This window comes from Erithacus rubecula (genome assembly GCF_903797595.1).
Source record: "Erithacus rubecula genome assembly, chromosome: 3".
Taxonomy (NCBI): domain Eukaryota; kingdom Metazoa; phylum Chordata; class Aves; order Passeriformes; family Muscicapidae; genus Erithacus; species Erithacus rubecula.
Genome location: NC_136689.1, coordinates 38,190,686 through 38,211,452, shown reverse-complemented (window position 1 = coordinate 38,211,452; position 20,767 = coordinate 38,190,686). Strand labels below are relative to the sequence as shown.

The window sequence follows — 20,767 nt, the reverse complement described above, 5'->3', positions numbered from 1 at the left end:
ATATTGTTAAGGCCAAGGACAGTCATCAGGGTTCTATACTTGGACTTCCATGGTTCTCCCTGAAACTGTTTTTTGTTCAGTTACAATCATATCTGACATCTTCAGGTGTGTGAGGCAGGTTTAAGAACATTATCTACCACTTTCAGTAATCAAACTATTTCATTGGTGAGCTCTTTCAGAGCTACTGACTGATCTCCATCTTCATTCTCACAATTTGCTACTTTTGTCCATTTTCTCAAGGACAAACCAACCTCATCTATTTTACAGTCAATTCAGTATCACACAGATTTTGTAATTAGGTTTCTCACAAAAATAGAGTCCAAGCAGGGAATTGTTTCTTTTTTTTCTGGTTGGTGTATTGATGCTAAGGTGGTGTTTATCTTCTTGGCTACTTCTTCACAGAAGCTGAGTATTCTTTTCATATCCTAATCATTCACAGACCCAAAAGACTCTCAAGTGAGCCTGTTTCCCTGACATGCTTCAGGTTATACTATTGTACTTTTGCCAGGAACTAGGAGAGCAAGTGAAAGGATTTAGGTTTCCATGAGAAGTAATGGATAATAACAACATCAAGAATATTCTGTGATGTTTTGGCAAGTCCTTGCTTCATAACAATGGAGCTACTCATTATCAAAGACTATTTGTACTTTCTGTCTCCTGCCCATTTTGATTTTGTTCTCCTCTTTGTCCAGCTGGATATTAATGATGTGTTTACCACCTGATTTTCCTGCTAAACTTAAGATGACTGTCTGTGACTTCCTACCTTATTAAGAAAGTACTGTTCAGGGAGGAAAAAGAGATACATTAGATAATCTTATACTGGGGGAAGTCTTGAGTCCAGATCCAGGGTCAGCTGCACAGCTCAAGTATTTATCATTATCAATTGCCAAGACCAAATCATTCCAGAGTGCATTTATGGAACAGTGATAGACTGCCAATGTGATAGACTCTTTCAAATACCATGGAAATGTTGACTGCTTTCTTCTGTGATTTTCATGAGTAGGATTCAAATGTTTATTTACCAACTGAGACAAACCTAATGCTCCTTTAAAAATGCAAGTGACATTAAAAAAGTTCTGGGAGAAACTCAGCCTATTCCTGTTTCACTAGGATTCTTTTACTCTAAGTAGATTATCATAAAGTGATATTGGCAATTGCCAAGGCAATTGCACAGGGTACAACTCTCTCCATCAGATGAGCAGATGTAATTAGATTGAAAACCTGGGTGCATTAGTCTAATCTAATACTATACAGAAATGTACAATCAGTTATACATCATATCATCTCAGCACGGTGTCAAATCAATATCTGTTTTCAGCAGGAAAAATGTGCAGGTTGTGCTGGAGATATGACTAATGGGAATGCTATTTGGAGTGTTTGCAGTGCAGTTTGCACGGTAAGGAATGATGACAATTGGTTTCATCTGGAGTAATTACAGCTCAGTGGCCACCAGTTAGGCAATTACTCAAAGGAAATCCTCTTGAGGGAAAAGCATCTCAGCTTTGACAAGAAAACATAACCAATATAAATTCCTTAAGTGTGGAAGAAAAACATCGATTCTTCCAAAAGATGTAAAAAGCAATGTAAATAGAATAATGGATATTTCACCAAGCCCCACAGAATTTCATATTTTCTATGTGAAAAAACTTCCTAAATCTCACAGTGTCAGGTTTGGTCTCTGTGATGCCATGAACTTTTTGAAAAGATAATGAGAGAGGAAAAGCAATTTTGAAAAAGTGCTTGGTCATCTGTGTTTCTAATGCACCACGTCTGCATTGGGTAAGGTATGCATGGGATAGCTGTGATTTATGATGTACACTTTATGAAGCACTGTGGGAATATTGTCTCTTGAATGGTTCTGACCTCCAGGAAGGCCATTTTAAGCAGAAAAAACACTATTTCAAGAACATGCCTAGAGCATGAATTCAGGATATTCCCAGGGTGGCGATAGAGGTGTTTGACACGTGATACTTCAGAGTGCAACTTCAGAAAGAAGGAGTAGGAGAAGGATGTCAATAATTAGAGATATGTTTGAGAAAGAGTTCTCTATTATCAAAATTCTCTTGTTATGGAGTAAGGAGACAAGAAAGATGAGGGAAGGGAACTCCTGAAAAAAGAGAGAAATGTAGTGCCAGGTGGTGTTCCCAAGACTCTTTCTTGGATTAAAAGACCACTTCCCTGTGTTCTACAGGCAGTAGCCTTAATGCCAGTCCATCAGACCTCTGCAGAACTACACTAAGGAACTAACTGTTTGATAAAGCCCTGTTTGCATTGTAGGATTCAGCCTGCAGAAATCAGATCCTTTAACAAAATCTATTGACAAAGCTTACAAAGCAAAGACATTACTTTGTTTTGGGTTTTTTTTTAGTTTTCCCAAGACTACCTTGAAATAAAATCACAGATATGAATATATGAAATAAAATCACTGCATGAATAACTTCTGCTGTTTCTTCTACTTGTAACCCAGGTGAGGATCAATTCACAAAACGGAATAGAGCTATCTTTTGTGAAGTGCTTTTAATAGCTGTGGAAAAATGAAAGACTTGACACAAAGAGACATAAGGGTATTTTATTGCTGAATTTTAGTACCTGCTGTGTGCATAACAGAGTTGTGAAGCACAGACTTTTCAGACAGGTCTTGGAAGTTTCCAGACATTATTACAGCAAGGTTTATTGCAAACTTTACCCTCCCCTCTTGGGATGGCAGAGGACTCTGACATGGGGGTACTTCTGAACTACTGAGTCAAACCTGCCTTTGATGAAGCTTCATTTCTCCCTAGACTACTCTGAGGTATTATCTCCATCCAAAAAATAATTTTACATTTGTATAGAACTTTTTAAACTGCAGAATCCTCTGTTTCTCTCTTTATTTTATATGAAGAGAATCCTAACCCTCTAAAAAAGTATGATATGTATTTTCAGTAGAGTGGAAATCTTCCTTGAAGAATTATTGCCAAGATTAGCCTGTGTATTCAAGTTCTCAGAAAATAAAGAGCATTTTATCACATATATTTATTATAACTAAATCATGTTTATTATATATAGAATACAGTACCTAATATCTGTCTCAATACAGACCAGGCAGATTAAGTCTAACTTCCATAGCATTTTTTTATTGGCTGAACTACATTCTTAATAGAGATCATAATTTTGGCACTGATGGCAGTAGTAATTTCTTCAGCAAATCACAATACACTTGCTAAGTGGAAAGAACTTTGCAATTTCCCAAATAAATAGAAAAATAATTTTGCAGGATCAGTAAAGGCAGCAATAATTGTTATAAGGCTTATTTTAGTTACTACAAAGAACCTCAATTATTCAATATAGCCAATCAGAAGTAAAAAACAGCATAAGAGTGGAATTTATATTAAACATAAGTGCATCACAGTTTAAAATAACAACTTTGTTGTTGCTAAAAAACAGGAGAGCACAGGAGGTGATGAAGTGACTGCTTCAGAGGCAATGAAGTGCAGAACATCAGGTCACATCATCGTGATAGAGGTGTGAGTATTTTTTTCCAAGGTCTGCTTAGAATCAGGCTGTAATTGGTAAGTGAAAAAGGGTTTTAAACATTTTTCCTAATTAAAAAGGCCATTGATATCCCAATACACAGAGATCTTAAAATGTTCCACTAGCTGTTCCCAGCTGTGTGTGTAGGTGCACAGTCCCTAAATTGCTCTCCACTTTGTTGCTTACTTTGAAGGCAAAATGGAATATTGTAATATCACAACAGGATGTTGTGGAATATCACAACAGGAATATTGGAAGATATTAAAAATATTTAGCCATAAAGGAGTACATATTAATATAGCCTGAAAGTTAATATTATTCTAAATAATCTCCTAGTCCATATACAGCATAATACAGAGAAGGAAACTGTATATGGCTCATTATACAGCCCTGAATGTATGTGATGGAAGTTTAAATTATCTCTTGCATTTTTGCCAAATGCTATTTTGAATTAGGTGGCAGTTTTCATTTTGTCATCTGTGAGTGCAAAGAAATATTGAGAAATTTTCCTGCAAAGTGGTTATCTCCAAACTCCTGCAAATTAAGAGCCTGAAAAATCTTAATCTTATATTAGAAATTGTTTCCATATTTCATGTATGGAAATCTGTATTTTGGAATAAACTAACATTTTGCCTTCCTTTAAAGTTGTTTCATATCTCTTAAGTTTATATATTTTGCAATCCATCCATAAATGCAAGACTAGGAAGCATATTTTTGTTTTGTGAATAAACTGGGACATTTTCCAAAAAAGGTGCTGAATATCAATTTTTTTAAGGCAGCATTCCAAATAAGTTAGTTTCAGTTGTACACAAACAAATTTTAATGAACTAAAGAAAATATAAATATAATTTTAATTTTAAAATTGAATTTTATTACAATAGAATTATTTGAATGAGGGCATCAAATGTACATGTGAGAAAAATTAGATGGTATGAAACAATGTTTCTATAAATCTTCTTTATTGGGTTTTTGGGGGCTTTTTGGTTTTTTATTTTTTGGGTTTTTTTCAGGCAGTCGTCCCTGTGGCTAGGACAAACTTTGTGAATTTTTAAACCATCATTGAAATCTAAGAACTGGCAATTCAAGATGACAGTGTAGCATCCTTCAAAGAGCCCAGACAACAATTAAGGGAGATTTCAAATATAAAGTGCTGCTCAGAGTGACTTTGTGTTGTCTTTGTCTATGTACTCTTGCTTTCAACATTATAATCAGGAAGGAAACCATTTGTCTTACTAGGATAAACCCATAGTGAATTTAAGGTGTCTTGATGTTAAAAGTGACTCACAGTATAGCTGGTAAACCCCACTACTTTGTGTAGATAAGTGACTCTTTTACCATTTACCAAAGCTCAACCTTTTACCATTTTTTAAAAGGCTACAGCTTCCACATTCTCACTTTCAGACCTCCATCCTTCCAATTTGCTTGATGTAACTTTGGGTAGTGACCTGCCCTTAAGCAGGGTCAATGCTGGTTGAAAAAAAATCTACAAGGATGTTCTCTGGGGGAGAGACAGTCTTGCCCTCCAGGGCTAGACCTGCCTGCAGGCACCTGGAGGGGCTGAGGGCTGATTTGAGAGACAAGGTTCTGCCATTGATCCCTGGAGCCCCAGTGGTGGAGAAAACAGCTGGCATTGCCAGCACCCTCAGCTTTGCTCAGCCCATGCAAAGTTCTACACCTTTGGCTTTGACAGGTAGATGAGGCTGCCTCTGAAGCAGTCTCTGCCTGTTGGCTTTTACAGGGAAATCTAAAAGGGTCGTGTTGGTGCTTTCATGTTTCCACCCACTTGCTAGCTCTGAAATGCTGCTATGCCAAAAGTGCATAATTGTGCTTTAGACAACATATTTTTTTGACTAAGCCATCACAGTGAGCATATCACTCAGTGTAAGTACTGAAAATGCCCTGCAGCATTTAAACTTTTCTGGTAACTGCTGTTACCAGCAGTCCAGATTTCTCTTTGATAGTAGCTGAACCTATGAATACTTTTACATTACTTAATGTCAATCTCTGCTGGTTAATACTTGATTTAACTACTGGCACATTGTTCCAGGTCACACTATGGCAGGTCAGTGAAACTATAAAAGCAGACAAGAAGGATAATTAACCAGGGAGTAATCAGCCAATTTTATTTGACAGCAAACATGTTTAATTGAATAAATAAAAGAGGATAGATGTGATCTAACTTGTTTCTCTCCAAGGAACATTATAGAAACTGATCATGCATTTGATGCTGGGCACTACAGAATTAATCTGTAAGAAAAGCAACTCCTTGGTCACAGAAAACTCACATACTAGGGAGAAAATACTGTAAGTGAATCATCTCTTTAATCTAGCAAGCAAGGGTACAGACAAAACCATGAAGCTAAAGAACAGCAAATTCAAAATAGGGCATAGGTTGTTCTGGTCGGAGAGATTGAAACAAAATGTCTGGTGAAGTGATAGATTCTCCATCTTTCAATGACTTCCAGAACTGACATGTTCTCTGAAGATGTGTCATTATTTTGGCAATGACAAGTTACTTGGAGGGCAATTTGAAGAGCAGTAGCTAATGACCTAAAGATTCCCTCTGGCCTCAAACTCTCTAAACATAGTACACTGCCACAGATCTTATAGGGAAGGCACAAAATGCAAAGATGTTACAGCTTTCTTTTGCCAGCTACAGGACAGAAGAGCAACAATAAGGGCTACAATGCAAACAGAAGCCTGAGAGAAGTAAAACTCATGTGTAGGTATGTCTGAAATGAAAAAGGCTCTGGAATGCAAATAGATTATAGTCCCAGGGTGCAAAGAGGATGTATGAGCTTCTCTGTGATGCTTTACACATGAGATTCCCCAGTAGCTTAAGTGTACATTAAATCAGATGCAGTATGCATGAACCAGAGCAAATCCACAAAGCTGCAACATGGAAACAGCTGGTGTACTCCTTAATTACAATGAACCTCTTCCATATGGGATGCTGGGGATCTGAGATGAAAATTAAAAACAATGCTGTAAAATGTTGTACTGGTACTTGTGCATTTGCAGTCCTGAAGGCACACGTGGCAGGTGCCTGTCTGCATATCCCCATTTTTCTGGGCAATTCCCTAATTTTCTAAGTGTAAGGCTCTGACAATCACACTACATCTTCATGTGGTGTGTAGGAAACAGCTTGGTGCTTTACCACTAGGAACTAAGCATGCTTAATTTCAAGGTCTTGACTCATGACCTAACCACTCTGTAGGTCATATCACCTCCATCTAGAGGAAAATACTGATTTCCAGCCTTGCCCCTGCACCCACGTAAATCCCCTTCCTGTTTTGCAATGATGTGTGGATACTTTCTGGCATGTGCTGGATTTTTATGCTTCCACAGAGAGACAAAGATGGACCAGTAAAGAGGTGGTACTATCTGATTTTCTCTGATCTGATTGCAGGATATCTGGGGTAAAGTGAGGGGGGCCAGAGGAAGTCTTGAAGGACCAATTCACAGATCACACAAATCACCAAAGTTTTAGTCCAGCAATTATATTTGTTTCCAATATCATTCTCAACCCCCTCTTTTCCTTTTTTTTTTTTTTTTTTTTTTTTTTTTTTGTAATAGAGCATTTGTAACATGCTATTTTGCTTGTACTGCTAAAATCATGTGTCCCTAGTCCTTTTTTCTTTCTAAACAGGAGTAAATGTGATCATTATCTTGCAAAGGCTCAAGTCTGTCATTTCCTTGGCACTGCCATTACACTGATGGTATCAGTTGGAGAGAACAAGCTACTCTGAGCTATTACAGATTCATCATTAGCATAGAATCTTATTGATTCTCCACATCTTTTTTTCTAAAGCTGAGCTACATGGACAACCAATAATATAATCACTGAGCATCGAGTTTAAATTGGAAGTGCTATAGCTTTTTTTCAGTTGTCTCAAAGTAGAATGAATAGCAGAAAATATTCACAAATATTCAGTATGTTTCAGTGCTATTTTTTTTTTTTTTTGCTCCATGGTGGATAGACATTTTCAGATTGGTGTCTTTCAAATGGGAGTTAGAGATATACAGGTGTTTTGGTTTTTTGTCTGCTAGACATTCAAGAAGCAAGACTTCTTCCTAAGATGTTTAATTTTATTCTGTCCTTAAGATCCAGCCTTGATTACCTACAGGAATTAGTTAGGTGTTTTCCTCCAGTTTCCATCTGTTTTCTTTTACTTTGGTACCAAAGGTCTGCTCATTGTTAAGTATGTCTCTTCTTTTTGTTTAGCTTTATTATGATGAAATGTGGCTCAGTGGCTCAGTATGCTCTATTGCTTCTTGAATTAGGCAAGTTCTGAGTGGATTGTTCTTTGAATGTTGCCTGCAGATTCATGAGTACATCCTTCCCTGGGATAATCTTCTACATAATCTTCTTCTTTCCCATCAAGGGGAGTGTAATTACAACAGAGAGTAGTGTGACAGATGTGGGTATTATAAACAGGCCATCAGTGCTTTCTGAATGACTCAGGCATTAGTCTGCCCTCCCACAAACACTGATGGGATATTCCCTGCATCTCTGTATTGTAAATTAGAATCTTGGTGTTGGTTCTCATTCATACCAGCACAGTGTTTTAGCCAAGTACCAGTAACTGTGCATTGCAATGTACAATGTATGATCCCTCCTCCCTTCCTCTGTCTGCTCATTTGTTTCTGCCTCCCTTCCCCTGATTTAGCTGCAACTGGGAGCCTTTATTAATTTTCAAATGGGAATCTGTCTAGATTTTTTCTTACCACATATATCATCCAATCTTTCATTTACTGCCTCTTTATGCATTTCTGGGTGCTGTTTTATTTTTCTGTTAATAGAGAACTGTCTTGAACTTTTGCACCTTTTTCTTTGTGTGTTAATGTAGCTGTTCAAATCACACAGCTCATGGCTCACTTCTCCTCAGAGTCCACTTTTTTATTATTACAAATGTGTAGGGAAATTGGAGAAGCAATCTGCCTTGCAGTACGTTTTACACTTACATGAACATGCAGACTGAAGACATTTTATTCCTAGAGGTGCCACTTTCTTGTAATTCATTTCATACTAAATAAAATGAAGGGCTTTTTACCCATTTCACCTCTGACTTGGAAACTGAAAACCATAAGAAAGCTCCAAAATGAAATAAAGTCTCCATTGACATTTAAATGCCTTCTTTTTTAAGGGAAGAAAAGAGCAGTAAGTATAATATTTTTTTTTATCCAAATGCAAACAGAGCTAGAGGAACACAATGTCCATATATGTTTTAAAGTTATTCTAACAAATCTAGTCCTGTTTTTTATCCTTGTCCCATTGAGTATATTCCATAGTGCCACGATAGTATGGTAAGTATTAATCAATTTCTTGCATATAAAGGCAACTCTCCTTATGCTTTGGAATGTTCTCTTATTTTATTTTATTTTCTCACTCAGAAATTCAAAGTCTGCTGTCTGGGCAAGTATCCCAGTACACTTGGTTGTCAAGCAAAGAGAATCCTGTTTTCTGTTGCTACCCTGCAGTGTGAGGAAGATGTGTTCCTGCCAGCACCTGAATGCACAGTCCCAGTGCTGAGCCCTCAGTGAGACCTCAGAGGTTGAAACCCACTTTCACAAGTAACTGATGATCCAGCCAAGGGAAAGACAAAATTTGAATCTCTCTTCCCTATTCTGCTTTCAGTGTCTCCTGTCTCCAGGTCTGGACTCCCAGTCTCAGCCCCAGCATTTACAGGGTTTGACAGACAAACTTAGTGGGAGCTTTTCCTGCATTTCTTGCAGGCATGTCTGTGTATGCTGGAAGAAAATGCAAATGATCTGCCAAGTAAAGAATTCCCTAGCCCAATTCTTCCTCTAGCCCCATCCCATGACCTCCAGGGTAATGGTTCTTGCAGGAAGCAATTTTGTGGAAGCTTTTTCATGATGTGCAGAAAGAGGCCATTTCACACAGCTCCTGGCAACCCAGTCCAGTGCAATGGGATCCCTCAGGCCCCCCTGTATGAGGGCAGACATGGAAATGTGGGCTCTCTTTTTGATTACTTGTTTTTATTGCAAAAGTTTTTAATGGGAAATGTAAACATGGACTCCATCCCAAACAAAGTCATGCTCCAAGCAGTCTTGCAGTGCTGGTGTTGGTCTGATGTCATACACTTCCCCATGATCAGAAACAGCTTCTATCAGGCAAAAGAATGCCTCTTTCACTGCAGGACAGGGAACATGGGGCATGCCATTCTTTGAGGGAACAGAAATAAGGGGATACAGCTCCTTGTCCCAGTCAGATGCTGCAGGAACTGAGCATATGTCTTGCTCCTAGTAGCAGCTTTGTGAGTGAATCGGTGAGTAAGATTTGCTTGCAGTTATATAGAACTTTTGTGAGCAACAGTCTTGACTGGAGAAGAAAGACCTGCATTTGCAAGGTAATTTATTTGGGATAAATCACGAGTGACTCCAATGTCCTTCAGTGCGGCTGGTTACATGAGGTGCCACCATAACAAGAAACAGGAAGGAAGGACAACCTGAAAAGAAGAAGGCAAGTAATTTTCTTTCTCAGTGGTTGCTGTTTCTGGGTTGGCTATATAAGTGACTGTTTAGCTGTGCAGTCTGTTAGAATGAAATTCATCTCAGATCCAAGCATTTTTTTCCACATTTTGAGTTCATATTTACATTTGTTAAGGTTAATAGACCTGACAATTTCTTCATGTTCTCACCAGGGAGCAGTCACTGACAAACCGTGGGAGAGACTGGAACAATATTCTCCACAGAAAGTCAAATCTGTGCCTCACAAGGCTGTTACACATTTCTCCCTGGTTACAGTCCTCAGTCCTTGGTGGTGAAAATCAATGTAGTGCCCCTGAATTTACCACAGCAGTGCCAGTTTACACCACCTGTAGCCTATCTTTGGTACTCATCTTCCTCAGTGTTCCAATAATTGCAGTGGGACCTTAGCATTTCCTAAATCCACTTTTAAAATTTCTTCCAGAATGTTTTGATTTCTAACTCTTCTGTGTTTGTGTTACAAAGCCCCAGCTTCAAGTGTTCTATCTTACCTTTTACATGCCATCTGCAAAAAGGTATTTTTTTAAAAGAACAGGTAAAAAAGTAGACATCAGGCAAGAGGTGCCTTTGGCCACTTGTAAAGTTGCAAGCTTTTAGAAAGAAAATACTACCATATCTCCTTCAGGAGAGAACTGAATTGAATTTTTAAGGTTAGTACATAATCTGGAGAAGCATGAATCTTCATTTTTCCTTCTGGCATCAGGGCTCTTAGGATATCTGAGGCAGGGACATTACTGAGTATGAGACCCTCTCCTTTCAGCTTTCTTCCCCTTCCCAGACTCCATAGAGGAATACCCAGGCAGATTTTAAAATTCCAGAAGACAACTAAGACCTAAGCAGTTGCCTCTTTTGAGCTAAGCTGAAGTGGCCATATGCCTGCTCCTAAACTAGAATAAATGTGAGCTAAAATGCATTAGTTAAATGCAGCAATTTAAGCTAAAATATTTTATTTACATTTAAAGCAGTATAAGTGGTATAGGCAGGTCCTGTGACTAAGCTGACATGTAGTACCTGCCACTGAGGGAACCAAATCCACTGCATGAGTCCATGCAGAAAGTGCTCTCTCTTTTCCTTATTCCAGGTTCAGTACAAGGAGCAGGAACTGAAAATTGGTAAAAGTGTTTAAAAGTCCCTGCTTTGCATTTTTGGTTTTAGAAAGGCCTATTCCCAAAGTTCATCTGGTGTTTGATAAGATAGTTTCATTACATTCTTTTGTGCTCGTGCCCTTAATGAAGTCTGCCTCAATCACTGCATTGCTCACCATTGATCTCCCACCACAATGCCTTAACTTTAGAGATCTCCATAAAAAATGTCTCCCAAAAATAGAAGATAGTTAGAATAGCATGACATGGTCAAATTCTTGCTCTTAGCAGCCTTGTGGGGAAAAGGGTGAGTTAGCCTTGGTCAGCAACTGCTGTGACAGGTCATACTGCTCTTTCTGTGGGAGTCCAAGCAACAAAAGCTGGCCAAGTACTGATCAGAGTTGTTTATTTGCAGATCATCCTTCCTTTCACCAAGCTTATTGAATTTCTCTGCCTCCAGCTCTACCCCACGTATCCTCTGTCATTTTGGAAGCCCAGGAACAGAAATGTTATGGCTTGCCATCAATGCACCTTTGTAATCTGATGTCATATCTTGTTTGCCATGTTGTTTTGGTTTCATCAGGAAGTTCTAGTGTACGTTCTCTCTGCAAAGTTTTAATTTAGTCCTTTGTTGGACAAATCTCATATGGTGACTAATGCAGGCAGAAAGATTGGGTAAAAGTCAAATAATGTCTCAAAGATTTTGCCCCAAGTGAAATAATGCTAAATATAAATGCAAATAGGAAAGGTAGACTGGAGGAGAGAAAAAGTGCTGGCTTGCATACAGCTTTTCTTCAGAGATAAATAAATTCAGAACATTTTTAGATGCAGGCTGAATAGAGTATAATGCTGTATTTGCCCTCAGCTTTTATCACAACTGAGAAGAGTGAAAAATTGCCTCATCTGTAAGGGCTTGGAATATAATGAGCAAGAATGAGCTTCTCTGTCAGTCCTAATAGCTTTCCCTCTGAACAGATAGCTGCAGTGGGGGAGATGTCACTTCTTCCTGCAGTAACCAAATGGCACTAGCAAAACACAAGTTTGCCACTGCAACTCAGCTGGCTAGTGAGAAATACAGACCCCTTCCTTAGGATGCTCTGGAGCATCAGTTACAGGCACATAAATACAGCTACATATGCACACAGAGAAAGGCACATATATAAAAGCATACAGGGAAGAGAAAAGGGCTAAAAAACACATACCCTACAAACTGTTGTGCTCCACCATTTTGAATACATGACATAAAACTTTACTTCAACTAAACTTTGCATAGAGTAACACCAAATTTGCTTAAAATAATTCTCTATACTACATCTATACATACATCTAAAATACTGAACATATATGTAAAAACTATATATTCACATAAGGACTATATATATATTCACATATTCATTTGGACCAGCACTGAAGAGGTTATTTTAAGTCCCTAAGACCCCAAGATTCATTTAATATCTAAACTTAAAGAATAGTAGTTCATGTTCTTACATACCACTAGATGGTGACTTGTGTAATGAGTTGTTGATTTTTATCCTACATAACATTTCTTTTTTGTTGGAATGAAGCAGAATCACAACATTACTGTCTGCATTGTTAATAATTTATCCTTAAGTATATTTCCATAGAAATTTTGCTGGTTATAGGAGGTGTAAGGAAAAACTATGGAAAGAAAAGTTGAACATGGTTCCTGCTAAATTCTATTTGGGATTTTTAATATCTTTGTACAATTCAAAATTTTTGTTTTGTTAATAAGAGCTGCAGGATGTCACGTACAAATGATTAGGCTACAATTGAGATGTCTCCTGAGACAAAAAAGCATCCAATTACAATTATGTAATGCCATGTGCATCAGCTTGTATAAACAGTAAGTTTTCACACATCAAGCAAAACTGCCTACCCCCATGTGTGTTGTGTTCCCACTCAGAGCAACCTCTCATTTTAGCTATCTGCTATTAAAAGGCTACTTCAGAATCATACTTGGCACCTTTCCCTGCATGGCTGCAGCTACCACATCAAACAAAAGCACTTTGTTTGGCAGCTGTAGTCTTGTTCTTCAGCTGGGCAGGGGATCAGAGTCTTATCAATAACAGGCTGTACCAAAGACTCACTCACCACTTTTGTTCAATGACACTTGTTGCTAATAATATCCTTCATGTAGCATAAATGAGGACAGCCTTTAGCCTCAGATAAGTGGGGAAAGTTCAGTAATATTTATGCACTGAGTAAGGAAAAGCAGTATTTCTCTCTCTCCCCTTAGTGCATCATTGAGAGTATGTTATTTAGAGCTGAGTTTGTCTTTTTTGTGTTGCATATTTTACAGAACTTCAAATCAGACAGAATCTGTCTCCAGTTGTTTCACCCAGGCTGCCAACCTTTGTCAACAGTAATGCAAGTAATAATAATAATAATAATAATAACAATAATAACAATAACACTAATAATAAATAATAATAATTCACTGCAATAAGAGCTGACCTTTTGTAGTTTGGTTGTTATTTAACAGACTGTCATCTATACATTATGGTTTTCAAAAGCAACTGAAGAATGAGATTGTATTGAAGACCTTGGATCCTGAAAATCTGACTCATTTAAGGAAACTTAAAAATCCATAAACATGAATTATTTTTGGCCTATGCAATGGACCCCCTTTCTGTACATGATTAGTGAATGGCCTGTAATGGCTGTTCCTGTAATTTGTAGCTGGAGTGAGAGTAGGTATCCCCTTGCTTTATCTGTACTGTCCTGATGGATGAGTTCACTGCACAGCTCTTGTTCTCTTCACCAAATCAAATTTTCTCATCAAGCAAACTTCAACCTGTGAACTAGCAGCTGTTTTCTGTGAGCATTTGCACAAGCTAAAATTTTCTTGTGCAAAGGGAAAGCCAAAACAGATCTTGGCTGAATCAAAATGTGCTTGAAGAGCCACAAAGGCATCTGAACATCCTTCTGGTATTCACCTACCTCCCTATTGATTGATCTGTTATATCAAGGCTTTGAGTGTGGCTGGACTCCAAGCATTTCTGGTACAGTGTTTATTAATGTCTTGCCAAGATGAAACATTTCTGAAACAAGATTAGCATCAGTATTTACAAGCAGAGGGTTAGCTCTAGAAATAGCTCCATCAAAAGATGTCAGAGCAGGCAGCTATTCATGGGAAATTACTTGCAAGGGACACATTCTCCCCTCCTCAGGCTTAATGTTTTCTTCCCACCATCAGATTCACTCTCCAGTTCAAAGCTTAAATGAGGAAAATACATAATTTCTTCCTAGAGTACAGCTCTGTTTATTTTCTGCTACCTCTCTGCTTGCAAAACTGCCTATTGATTTCTTAAAGTGTATACTTCTGTCCTAATGACTAATGACTAAGCCTTTAGCTGTGCCAACCCCAGCAAAACAGGTTGTGTCTGTGACACCCTGAGGTGGACATAAGAGACTTTTTTTATTTATTTAATTGAAATAATCTCTGATTGTGTCTTTCTAAGATGAGACTGCTTTTATGTCCTGCCCTGTGGGGACAAAAGGGATGGGAAAAGTCCTGGGAGAGCAGAAGCTTTGGAGGCACATGGAATTTATGCTGAGTCCATAAAGTATTGGTCCAAGACTATTTATATCCCTTCGAATATCCTAAATATGGACATGGTTTTAAAATCTAGCATTCTACCCTGACAGGGTGTGTACTTGAGAGATCTAACAGTATTTGGTTTTTCATTTTGAGAAAACAGCAACCAGGAGGCTTTCAGAATGGATATACAGCCAAGCCTTGTGAATGCAATATAGCTAATTCACAGTGTCCTGCTGGGAGCTGGTGGCACTGTAACCTGAACTTTTGATGTGACCAAAACTGGCCCCAGGCAGGGTGCATTTCTTCTGAAGCAAACACACAAAAAGCAGTAGCAAAACCAAAACAATAACCCAACCCAAAAGCAAGTAAAAAATCTTGGATAACAGGAAAGCAAAAATAAAATGGTGACTACTCCTTATCTGGTTTGAAACAAGAGCTTTTTCTGGACCCTAATCTATATTCTACCTCTCTTTTCACTACAGCTTGTCAGATGAATTTTGAAATGCAAGTAAAAAATTGGTAGTTTAAAAAAATTGCTCCCATTAAACTATTTTAGAGGGTTATAATCTAGTAAAAAAACGTGCTAAATCTAGCTTGCTTTTACTTGCTAAAGGGATTTTTGAATAGTGATATGCTGTAGCAAACTATACATGCACATTCCTTGTAACTGGTATCAGCTGAAGAGTTAATCCTTATAGAAAATGTGCATAGCATCAACTAGAGCTTCATGTGATTTTCTGTTTTCCTGTTGAATAAAGTATCTGGGAACAATGAATGTGATACATTGCTGCTACTAATGCTGTAGCCTGTCCCTTTGTTTAATTACTGCAATTAATCTTAATCTGTTTTTGTTTGGCAACAACTAGGCTAGGAAGAACCAGCTGAATGCTTTTCGAAGAGACTGCTGTTTTGATCACTAAGCTCACAGTCTTTTCTTTGATAGATGAAAATATTCAGCATTTTATTGCAATTCAAGTATATGCTCTATGGTTCTCCAAAATACAATTGTGTATTACTGAGAGAGTGGTAAAAATATTTGCTACAAAGGGATTTTTTTTCATATGCACAGTAGAAAAATGAAATTCAGTGTGTAGAGAACATTTTGCCCTCTTCTGTCTGTAAAAATGACAGCTGTGTTTCACATTGTATGAACCACTCACATAAGCAATTAATTCACTCATTGTAAATTGAGCTACATAAAGATGATGTAATAATTAGGTCTGAAACAGATGGAAGTCCTACTTTAGATAATACACTCACTAAAAAGAGCATTTGCTGGCTTCCTTCAATTCTATACATTTTAGTCTTTAAAGCTGTACTTCTGATCAGATGACAGTTGCTGGAAATAATAGAATAGGCAAAGTTTGCAGAAAATTTTCTGAGACAGAAGATCTTAATTTTTTTTCAGCATGACATTTTTTAGGCATTGCTGTATATACGTAGAACACCATGTACAATTTCTTGGTTGTGATTCTAGAAAAATACAGTGAAGGAGTAGCTATCTCATGGGAACAAGCTTAAATGTTTCCACTGAGTGTCAGTGAGTATAACTTTACCCTGTACAGGCTGAAGGACCTTCTATGGTCTTGGCTGGGCACAGATCAGCCCCGTGGGTCATCTGGTCCTCACTTATTTTGGCTATGTGAAGAACAAGACCATGCACACATAGGGAGGATGGGCCAGATAGTCACATATACAAAGGTAAAGTCTGTTTCAGATGGGCCTGCAGCAGCCTTGTAAGAAGAAAAGGTTCTTTTGCTCTGTTTCCAGTGATCATTCTTGCAAGAGGCCAGTTAAGCAAAATTTCTGCTGTTTTCAGCTCCTCTGGACATGAACAAGAGGTGATCCCATCTGCCATAGCAGAACTTCACCTGGGAGAAAACTGGAACCTATTGCAGGATTGTGCAGAGCAGGCATTGCCTCTTGAGTGACCAGGTAAACTCAGCTTCTGCAGGTCTCAGTGACATCCTTGGTAAGAAAATACTGGGTTTGTGACAAAGGCATCAGGTATTGTAAATGCTGCAGATTAAAATTGGTCATGGTCCATTTGCCATTTATGTGTGCTGAACTCAGGGGATACAGGGACATGCCAATGTTTGTGACAGCATTGTATGGCAGTGGATAGAGTCTCAGAGCCCAGGATTTGGACAATTTTCTTTTCAGTGTGAATGTATGCCTGACCTCTGTTCCAAAATATTTTAAATATTAAGAAACCACTGGGTTTTCTGACTTTCTACATGTCTATTTTTCTTCAGCATGGGAAAGACATGGGTCTGTTACGGCAGGTCCAGAGGAGGACCACAAAGATTATCAAGTGTCTGGAGCACCTCTCCTATGAAGACAGGCTGAGACAGTTGGAGTTGTTCAGCCCGGAGAAGGGAAAGCTCCAGGAAGACGTGGTATTTTCCAGTACCTGAAGGGGGCCTGCAAGAAAGATGGGTGAAAAGCTTTTTAGCTGGGCCTGTTGTGATAGAACATGGGGGCAGTGGTTTTAAACTGAAGGAGGGTTGGTTTAGATTAGCTATAAGTAACAAGTGTTTTACAATGAGGGTGGTAAAAACACTGGAACAGGTTGTCCAGATGTGGTGGATGCCCCATCTGCAGAAAAATTCATAGTCAGATTGAGGCTCTGAGCAACCTGATTAGGTGAAAATGTCACTGTTCACTGCAGACAGTTTGTATGCGATGACCTAAAAAGTCCCTTCCAACCCAAACCATTCTATGATTTTATCTCAGTCCTACTGATGGCCAAATGTGCCTCACACAGTTCCACTTGCTGTGAGGTGACATTTTAATATTTACACATTGTGCTGCTTACAGCCACAATAACACAACTCAGTCAAGACAAGGGGAAAACTGAAAGGGTTGCATGGGGTTATTTGGAAAATATATCAGTGTCTGTAAAATGAACGTGCTGAGGTTTTATGTTGATGCATGATCTGGTGTTGGTTGGTTCAGGCAGGTAAGGCTGAAGAAATCCCTCTTTGGACCTATAATCCCAGTCCTTTAACAAAGATCTCTCTGCTCAGTCATGTTTCAGACCATTGTTCAGACTCAGTATGAATGAGAGCAGATTAAAGAAACAGTTAGCATTAATACCCCTCAATTTAATCAGCACAGAGTCACCCAGCTGTGTTTGGCAGCCACCACTTGCTCCCTAGAGGCCCAGCCCAGCACTAGGAGTACACGTGCTTGTGCTTTGCCAAACAAACTTCAGCCTGTGCTTGCAAGATGTCCTTCCCAGGATGCAAGCCTAAATCACATAAATGCATAGAAAATTACTCCATGAGTGATTAGTTCCAATCTAAGGGTTTTAAAGGCAAGACATGGTGGTTTTGTTCCCTTGAAGAAACACTCAGCATTTATTTACTATTATGAACAAACACCAGCAGTTTATAATTACTATTTTCTTTTCCTATTACTCTGGCAATTGAAAACTCTAGAGAAAACCTGTCTTTGACCCAAAGAACTTACAAGCCAAGCATAAGGCAAGAGAAAGCAGATAAAAGTGATGGAGTGGCAAAGTTGTTTTAGAAGCGAAATTAATAAATAGATGCCTTAATTTTGTTGTTAAGAAAATATAAAAGAAAATAAAATCTCAGGATTGAACATGGTGTTGCATCTGACCCCCAGAGTGAGCTTGTTATAAGTGCCTGAAAAAATGGAAAGGAAATGAGGAGCTGGATTTTTCACAGAGCTCTTATAAATTCCAGTGTTGGTATCTCTCTTATCCAATGACTCACAAATAGGCATCTTCTGTCGAGACTGTTGTTTCCCAGGAGGAGAAAAGCACAAACACACTGTGAGGCTTTGAGCTGTTTTAAGTTTGGGACAAGGGTGTTATTCATAAGAGGGGCTGAAATCAGACGTCCAGGTCATGCCAAAGCTGTTTTCACACATCCTGCACACTAGTCCATTGCATTTCTGCTGCATTTGTGATGCATGCTCTGTAGAAAAAAGTATTTTGTGTACGCTTCAAAAAAGAGTTTTCTTTACTGCTGCCCTTTATCTTCACCTGTCAGTCATGCTGCTAACTGCAGGCAGAGGCTTGTTTAGCATACTGCAGAGATGTGTCTTTGTTTGGTTTACAGATTCTTCACCAAGGACTTGTTTGTTATTTGGCATTATTAAGCAGCTGATTTTGCAGGAGCACATTTGAGCCATGGATTGTTTGCCAGCAGTTTGTAATAAGCCAAGAATGAGCAACAACATATAATCAAATCCATTACGACTACATTAAGATTACAGTAGAGAAAGGAAATTGAACAAACAAAAGTATTGCAAAAGTACAGCTAAGAACAATGAAGATATCTGAGCAATGTTGTAAACACTTATTACTAATTACATAAGGCCCACATGTCTGTATACTCTCAAGCCTGAGACTGAGCAGACTTTCCTTTTAAGGCTGTGCTCAGATAAGGTCAACCTCTGTTAACATGGAATCATATCAAATACGAATTTGTTTCTCGGTGGCTCTCTTAGAAAAACTGAAACCATTCCTGAAGTGGCCAAACTCTCCCTTCAGTCCTGAAATTTTTATTATTGAAGAAACAAGAGAAATGCAGGTGAAATTATAAAATTCCATAGGAATATCTAGACCTTAGGGAAAAGAAATATTTAATATAAACAATTTTAAATTTAAAAGAAAATAGTAAATATAATACATAATGGAAAACCAGTATTTAAGATGTATTAATACAGGCACATTTGTCAATGCAGAAAACAGATAATAAATTCAATGCAATGTCAGTTTAGGCCTGAATGGTCACCTTTTTCTTGGTGTGGGGAGGGAATGGAAGGCAGAAACAGTAAATACAGGCCAGAGAGAAGGTAGAGCAGCAGACTCTGGAGAAGGTGAATGGGAATAGTTTTGTAAGTCAAACGTGTTTTCCAGCTCTCCCTTGTATGACATTTGCAGAGGGAGAGGTGTTGGAGGTGGCTGACAGCAGCAGCCCTGCACACAGCCCACACCAGCCCACGCTCTGCCCGCAGCTCTGGCTTGCCCAGCACACACAGGAGGGGCACTTGCAGCAATGTGCAGGGTCCAGCCAGCCAGAGAGGCATCCTGGCTACAGAAAAGCATTGTTTTTAAGGGAATGGTCTCATGCAATAACTGCTACTGCATGACAGACAAAAAGTATCTTTCCCTGCCAGCATCTTTTGATGCAAATTTTAATAGCAGACTTCAGATTATTTGGCCATTAAGTGGATTGAGACTTAGCTCAATCAGCTACTCTGCCATTAGGATCAGTGGCTTTCCTGGGATTGAATTTATCTAGAAAAGAATTATTCACTGTGTTCTCAGAAGGAAGGATTGTATTTCAGTATTTTGGTAGAGAAGACTGCTGAGGCATAACGAGAACACAGAGAAAGAAAATATATAGCATGCTGTGCAAATGATATGGTCCTCCTTTCTTCTCTGCATAATTCAGTCCTTGCCAGATTTCAGCAGACAGGCTGCACTCAGTTTGCCTTTCATAAGCTGATGATTGGAAATGCCAGCTCTCCCCTATTTCCCTGCAATAGGGGAAACATGCACCTCCCAGCACAGCAAAAGATTCCCTCAGAAGGGGGACTCTGAGTAGCTAGAAATCATTATTTCCCCCCACTCAGGTTTGCCCTCTGATCATTTTTTCATTTAAGCTTAGCATTGTAGGATTAAAACAGGGACTAGCTGCAGGAAGTACAGGTGAATTAAGCTTGTTGAGACTGAAGAGATGATCTCTTTTGGTCAGTACATTTACACTGAAGTAAAGCTAATGGGAAGCAGTCATGGATCTGTCCTACTAGGACAGATCTGGTTGTATCAGGGATGGTGGGGGGAGAGAGCATTTCTACCCTCTCTCTGCAGGGCTTTCTTCTCTCTTGTAACTAGGCAGTAAAAATTTGTTGGAGGGGAATTTTTATTCTTCTTAGGCATGGCCCTCTTGATTACAGCCATCATTATCACTGCCTTCTGGGAATTAAGTCAACGCCTTTGAAAATTAAATCACGGGGAGGTTTGCTGGTTTTCCAGCAGTTCAAGATCTGAAATGCCTTTCAGGCTTCACAGAAAGTAAACCACTGAGCTTTTCTTCATACTCAGAGAATGGCACAATTGTGA

General features: G+C 38.7%; 1 protein-coding gene across 1 annotated transcript in view; it reads left to right on the top strand.

Annotated features, from left to right (window-relative positions):
* NEK10 (NIMA related kinase 10) overlaps positions 1 to 17,081 on the top strand; it is a gene marked incomplete at both ends in the record, with an annotated part of 184,126 nt that extends 167,045 nt beyond the window's left edge. The window contains 1 exon segment of the mRNA XM_079299350.1: positions 16,920 to 17,081. Coding sequence (XP_079155476.1) covers positions 16,920 to 17,081 — 162 coding nt within the window.
* Between the last annotated feature and the right edge of the window lie 3,686 nt (positions 17,082 to 20,767).